The sequence below is a fragment of the Salvia miltiorrhiza genome, chromosome 6 (assembly GCF_028751815.1).
Source record: "Salvia miltiorrhiza cultivar Shanhuang (shh) chromosome 6, IMPLAD_Smil_shh, whole genome shotgun sequence".
Classification (NCBI taxonomy): Eukaryota; Viridiplantae; Streptophyta; class Magnoliopsida; order Lamiales; family Lamiaceae; genus Salvia; species Salvia miltiorrhiza.
Genome location: NC_080392.1, coordinates 28074135 through 28081632, shown reverse-complemented (window position 1 = coordinate 28081632; position 7498 = coordinate 28074135). Strand labels below are relative to the sequence as shown.

At 36.4% G+C, this 7498-nt stretch overlaps 1 protein-coding gene across 1 annotated transcript; it reads right to left on the bottom strand.

Annotated features, from left to right (window-relative positions):
• Window positions 1–3399: 3399 nt before the first annotated feature.
• LOC130988980 (uncharacterized membrane protein At3g27390) lies at window positions 3400–7176 on the bottom strand. The gene is made up of 9 exons (XM_057912969.1): window positions 6860–7176; window positions 6625–6733; window positions 6321–6516; window positions 6077–6210; window positions 5470–5758; window positions 5280–5386; window positions 4945–5119; window positions 4402–4850; window positions 3400–3897 (listed from the first exon to the last, which is right to left on the bottom strand). Exons 1-9 carry the CDS (start codon window positions 6942–6944, stop codon window positions 3672–3674), a joined length of 1770 nt encoding a protein of 589 aa, XP_057768952.1. The 5' UTR covers window positions 6945–7176; the 3' UTR covers window positions 3400–3671.
• Between the last annotated feature and the right edge of the window lie 322 nt (window positions 7177–7498).

Below are 7498 nucleotides of genomic sequence, written 5' to 3'. Positions count from 1 at the left end.
CCGGTAAATTCGAAAGTTCGGGTCGCCTGGACTGCCGCCGCCGTGCCGCCGTTAGCTACCGACGGCAAAATAGCCGCCGGTAGTTTTCGCCGGTAAATGAGGGGCGCGTGTTGTGCACCCTCCCATTGCCGCCGAGCCAAGAGGCTCTCTCATAATGGAGATGGAGTCTTAAATGGTGGGGATCATATTTAAGAGCTCACCCTTGACTCTGCATAGTGGATGCTCTTAACCTCCACGGAGCTCGCCATTATCTTGTCAAAAAATGTAATTTATTAAATATTGTGACATCAAAATATGCAAACAAAGAGTGGGATATGAAATTGTATTTTCTAAAAACAACGAAGTATAGTTAAGGAAACAATAAAGCTTAATTTTGTTACAATAACATTCTTTTGTTTGTGCTTGAAGTAGTCACCTCTGAGAAATCAATAGCTCTTACCTCTGGAGCTGATTGCAATGCCTCCTAATTATGCCACTTCTAGTTTTCTCATGACTCAATAGCTAAGTCGGCTTTGCACTCCAAATAGTTGTTCTTTTTTTTCTTTTTTCCTTTTCGAGGTAAGTTAAAATATTTCTAGTGTTCAATTTATTTGGGTTTTACTCAAACTTATATACATGTGTCAGATTACAAATAATTTGCAATAAATTATTTCATTTTTATTTACTGATGAGATGAGATTCAGTCATAAATATATAGTGCACATCACAATTACCGAAATTAAATTCATGATCAATTGATAAACTACTTCGCAGACAAACCAATTAAAAAATTTAGACGAACTTCACACAATGCCGCTGGCACGCTACGCTGCCTCTTTCTTTCTTGCTATCAATGCCTCGGTTAATATTCATCTCAATTTTTTGTTATGAAGTAAATAAATGCAAACGCCAAAAACACATGAAATTTTGGAAAGAGTAGAAAGACGCAGGTATATAACTGAAGTTGTGTTTCGATAGGTATCAAATCCAATAAAAATAAAAATAAAGTTGTTTTAACGAACATGATTTAGAGTAAATAATTATTTTAAGGGTAATTGTCTGTAAATCCATAATGTTTTTCCATAATTGGTTTTTGCTCTCAATTTGAAAAATCAACTTCTAAATCCATAACCTTTTGTTTTTGTCTCAAATTTATTCGGTGACCAGTTTTTCCTTATGTCGGCACCGAAAATGACATGGTGACACATTTATGACATGTTGAAAAAAAAAATTAAAAAAAAAGAAAAAAAAAACTCACATCATCATCATCTTTCCTAACCTCCCCCACCCCCAAACCCTAATTCCCCTTCCCTCACCTGCCGCCGCCGCCACCTCCGCCCCCCCGTCCCGTTCCCCCACTCTCCGCCGCCGCTACCTCCCCCATCCGCACAGAAAAGGAAGAGGGGCAGCCGAATTCGAACAAAACAGGGGAACAGAACAAAGGATTAGTGCTAGTAGCGGACGAGGAAGAGGGAGGGGAATTAGGGTTTGGGGGTGGGGGAGGCTGGGGAAGATGATGATGTGGGTTGTTTTTTTCTCTTTTTTAATTTTTTTTCCCACATGTCATAAATGTGCCACCGTGTCAATTCCAGCACCAGTGTAAGAAAAAATCGGTCACCGAACAAATTTGAGACAAAAACAAAAGATTATGGATTTAGAGCACTCCCAGCAGAAATCCCAAAATTATGCTCCTATATTCCTCCCTAAAGCTTCCCTATTTAATTTTAGGATCTCGATTTTATAAATGCATACATCATATCTCCTATTTTCTACATAAAAACAATAATTATGTGTGGGCCCTACTAATTATAAGCTTAAAATAAATTTAGGGTGAGTGTAAATTTAAGATTGAATTTAGGTAGGTGTAAAATTTTTTGTGGGCCCCATCTAATTTAGGGGATCTGCTGGATGCATTTTTTTTTTATCACATTTTCAATTATTTTAGCCTAAATTTAGAGTTAGTGATGCATTTAGGTGATCTTCTAGGAGTGCTCTTAAAAGTCGATTTTTTAAATTGAGAGCAAAAACTAACTCCAGGAAAACGTTATGGATTTAAAGGCAAACCCTTATTTTAAATCCTAAAATATCTAGAGTAGAATAATTATTTTAAAATATTTTTTAAAATCATGAACAATCGATTTTGTATAAATTATATACTCCGTCATTCTTTTTGGCTCCGAAAAATTAACGTGAATTGTGCATGAACATTCTCTTAGCCATTTGACTACATTTAGACTCTCCCATGGCGTATGTCACGGTGTATTTAAAATTATTCGTTGTAAAATTTACATGGTATAAAACAACGTTATTTTGTACCTTACTAAATGGAAAAAAAAAATCTACTTTGAATTTTACGGAAAAAGTTCTGAGAAATGTAAGGCACAATGACATCGTTTTGTGTCATGTAAGTTAGAAAAAAGAATAAGTTTAAATACACTAAAGCACAATGACATTATTTTGTACCATATAAGTTAAAAACAAGAATAAGTTTAAATATATTACACATCTGACAAGTCACGTCAATTTTTGGAGTAAAAAAATGGACAAAAAATACAATTGAAACAGAATCGATATTTCATGATTTTAAAAAAAATTTATTTTTAATAGTTTGAGATATAAATATATAGCACAAAATAATTAGAGATTTGAAGTGATATTTACCCTATAATTCGTACTATATCACACAGGAGAGAAAAAGCGGAACGGGTTGCAATATTGGGAATTTTTTCAATTTTTTGAACTTTTTTTTAATGACATGGCCTCCAATGAGCCACGTCAGCTTTTTAAAGCTGAAAAATGGATAGGAGCACAATTTATACAAAATCATTAGTTTATGATTTAAAAAAAAACATTTTTGATAATTTAAAATACTAGGAGTTGTTCAGTTTGAAGGATTATATAAGATTAGATTAGATTAATCTTATAATATCTTATTCAATTGGATGAATACGACACATTATTCAATCTTGGGACAATGCCACATAGAAATAGTCTTGGCTTATCCCCTATGATAAAATTAATCTCAGATCAATTAAATCTCGAACTAATTCAATATCGACAACCGAACCCTCCCTAATAGTACAAAAATAAGTTATCGAAAGAGGTGGAGGGGGGTGAAGTGTCATTAAAAGCTCTAGGTCCTGTCTAAGCAGTAGTCCACACCAAGTCTAGGGCCTAACTTAGATGGGGCCAAGCCAATTGAGAAAAATGTTAAAAGGAATCACTATCTAATTCTAGCTAGGAATATATATACAATAGATAAGAGGAGTCTCAATACACACGAGCAAAAACTTTAGACAAGAAAATGCTAATTAACTGTTGAAATGATACCAAAATTAACTAATAAACATTGAACTGATAAGTAGTTGCAGTAAACCTATTCTTGAATTCAGATGGGATTAAATTGAAATAAAGGGACAAAAGAAAGAACATAATATTTTCATATAGACATTCATATACATTATACAAGAATACTTCTATACTTCTCCATCTTGCTTCATATACATCATATTAATATAAGAATGAAGTACAAAATAAATAACTGCTCAAGTGTAGTTTCAGCAACCAATATGTACACGGTATACCTAATACTCTCCAAAATTACAACAAAAGAAACAACATCATTCACAAAAAACTGTGCAAATCCTATGTAAATGAGGACTATGCTAATTGAAAGTAGAAACAAGTTTCACTCAGACAATCTCAATGGAAGCAACTGACCTTGACGAGGACATCGATCTCGTGGAGCCTTCCTTCGCTCTAGAAGAGTTTATGGACCCGTCTTTCGCTAAAGGATGAGCAACAGATCTCTTCGAGCCCCCTTTCCCGCTGGCATGAGCCATTAATTCCTTCACAACGTGACGGTATCTCCTTCTATAAGTTGGAAACTTGGCTATACTTCTGTTCATTCCCATCATCCTGCAACGGCGACCACCCCAAATCAATCTTGCAACTTAAGGGGTGTTTGGCTATAAGCTCTTAATAAGTGTTTGGCAAAATAAGCTCATAAACAACTTATAAACTGTAAATATAAGCTTTAACGGCTTATAAGCTCCCCGAAAAATAAGTTCATCAACCTCAACTTGTTATTTCATAATCTCATAAGCCACAATCATTTTACAAAAATAACCCTACTATAGTTCTTTATTTTCAATATATACCCTTCTAATTTCATCCATCTTCAATTTCCTCTTTCTAACTCACAATTCCCTCTCTATCTTATAAATTAACCAAACACTTTGACAACTTATAAGATCTTGAGACATTACATCTTATATAAGTTGATGGAGTGTATAAGCTCTCTAAAATAAGCTTAGCCAAACATCATGTTACTCCAATAAAAAAATGGCCCTTCCAAGAAATCAATGTACATATAACAATTTTTTTATACCATTGCTAAATAGCATGTATAAATGTTGTTACCTGCGGCTGATACCCTCAATTTGTGCAGCTCGGAGAGCATCCTGAGGGACGAAGCTTCCATTGTCCCAGGATTTAGCACGATCCATTTTGTCCCCGAAGAGCAGTACTTTCTCAAGGTACCTTATCTCGCCTTCTTCCAACCGCAGCGCCCGGATCTGCTCTTTGAGGACCATGACAGGTTGGAAAAACCAGTCCAGTAGCCTGTCCTGAGGTCTGTTCAGATGGTTAACCTCAGTGCCATCGAACAGAATCAGACCATTTGATCCGGATTTAATGGAGTCGAGAAGAGTGTGCAGCAACGAGAAACAAGGCAATCCAATGCCCACAACCGGACCATCGTTTGAATGTTTTGCCTTTAACCAATCTGAGAGGTCGGATGGTGTAATCATGCCTGCATCCACTAATTCCTTTCCCCTCACTTCGCATTCCTTCATTATGCTTCCCCATATCTATTTCATTTCCAGAAAGAGAGAGATATTTGTAAAAGCATACATAGCATAGAACATGAAATTCCGTCACACATATCGTACAGAAAAATCATACCTGGACCATTTTCACTTCTTTTATGGTCTCCCTAACAGATCTTGATGCTGTTAGTGTTGGAACGAGCACCGCATGAGCTTCGGGAAAAATAGATCTAAACCTCTCGTGAACAGAATGATTACGTCCAACAGAAGGTTCGGATGAGCTGGATGGTTTTCTCTTCCTATATCGGGGCCTGGTTGTGAACAACATAATTAGTCCGATTGATGGTAAAAAAGAAAAAAAGAAAAAAAAAAAGAAAACCACTTAAAAATACTCGAATCCTATTTCCAAATTTACCATTATTGGTTCACACTGCCCACTAAATGAAAAAAGAAGTGAACTATATCAATTACTTTGGAAGTATTGAGCCCTCACGAAGATAAAGCCAATCGTTGGTGTACTCATCGAACTCTGCCACCATAGCAATCACATAAGCAACACCTCGTCTGAACGACCTCTCCTGCAACAGTATATAGAATCGCTGGTAAAAGTCACCATGACCGATGACAACTAGTAAAAGTAACATGTCAAGGTAGATTTTACCTGGTATACTACTACAGATCCATACAATCCAATGAAAAAGCTTGTGAATATGGCCAACAAAATGCTTCCTACGACAACAAGTGGCCACATAATGATCGCCAAACCAGCAATGGGAATGCATGCTGTTTCAAGAAACGGGCCTTCCCGGCTGATCAGATCATGTAGTAGCCTCTGCCACCCCTTGAACAACATAAACGGACTCTTTACTATGGCGATAGCTGTGTAAAGAGGGATTTCAACAATCAGGCCCATTAGGCCAACAATGATGCACGCAGGCACATGAATGAACCTGAAGGACAGTTTCATAAGAGCACGACGTTGAGAACCAGCGTCCCAGTTCCAAAAAAACAATCTTAACAAATCTAATACATTGAATTCATGGTGATTTTCCATAACAAGACATTCACAAGCTAGTAATTCTGCAGAGTGCTGTAATAAATTATCACTGAAGCAAGAACGCGCCATTGTGGCAAGTTCACCAAACTAGACGACGGGTATCTAACACAAATCTCCATAGTATGTGAACAAAAGAAGCTAGCTGACTTGCAACATCAATTGAATTTAATGTACAAACTTTAGGCGCATAACAATGGAAAAATTACATTACCTTAGAGGCTGCAGTTCATTAGAAGCAGGATTTTCTCTCAACTCCTTCAAATAGTTCGGGTAAGAATGATAACACAAGTCCGCAAAATCACGAACCACGGTGCAACTTCCCTTGATAACTCCCCATGTCCCATCCTAAATATCCAATACCATATAAAAGCAATCACAAAAATCAGCAGAGGTAACATCTCAAATTCTTTCATCAAATATCAGGGAAAGCATTCAGCATTCAACATTAACCATACCACAAGGCAGTGGTAGAACTTCTTCGATTCATCCTCAAGTCTGAAGGCTTCGAAAGACGAAACCCAAGGAGTAAAGAAGCCATACCCTACTCCCACAAGACAACTACCAGCTATGCTAAGCCCCAACCAAAGACCAAATAAAGCAGGCAACCCCAACAAGATTGCAACTTTGAGGGGCGCATCAAACTTATGTGTTCTGTAAAAAAACCATAATAAAATCATCCAAAAAATATCCTAATCAAGAACAATCAAGAATTGCACACTAAACCAATGTAACCAAATTCTTGAAAATAATAAGGATTACTTGAGAAGGGTGTAAACCGTCCACGCAACATGTGCAGGGAAAAGGCCTAAAATCACCCCTAAATTCCCCAAAATCAGTATCAAACCGGCAACTGGGCCCACGAGCAAACCTGCAGAAATTAACAATGAAAACGTCCACATAAATCCATCATAACAATCATGAACTAGAAACACCAACAAAAAGAAGCTAGAAAAAACACACAATAATCTGCAATTCAAGAAATTGGCCAACAAACTTTTAAGGGCGCCAAAGCAGAGCACAGCACAGAAGGCAAGGACCACATAGAAGGTTTTGAGCCAATCTTTGAAGCTAGTAGGCATGCTGAGGTGGAGAATCAACTTGATCAAAACCGTAAAGCAATTTTTATTGGCGAAACACAAAGCTTCCAAGAAACTTTGAAAACTGAACCCAAATAATTTTGAGGAAGAAAAGGAAGAAGTTTCCAAGAATAAGACAGAAATGGAGAGCAGAGAAAGTCAAAAACCAATCAGAACTACGCCACCATATATATTGAAAATTTGAAATATTCAACGGGTCGGGTCCCCAGATATCTATATTTAAACTTTTCTTTTTGTGAATAGATGTCTATATTTAAACTCAAAAGGGCAATTAAGAGGTATGTTATGGCAAGGTGCAAATCATGTTAAACGTTACATCATGAATGACATAAACTCGGGTTGGCCATGTTGGGCACATCAAGATTTCAAGAACTAACAAGTAAAAATACCTTCAATTCACTTAATAATTATTTTATTTTTAAAAATTGTTTATGCCCAAAACTATTGACTGTTGAATGAAAATAGCCTAGAGTCTATACTCAATAATTATAAAATATCTGAATTATCATTTATTCCTATTTAACAAAGATATGACA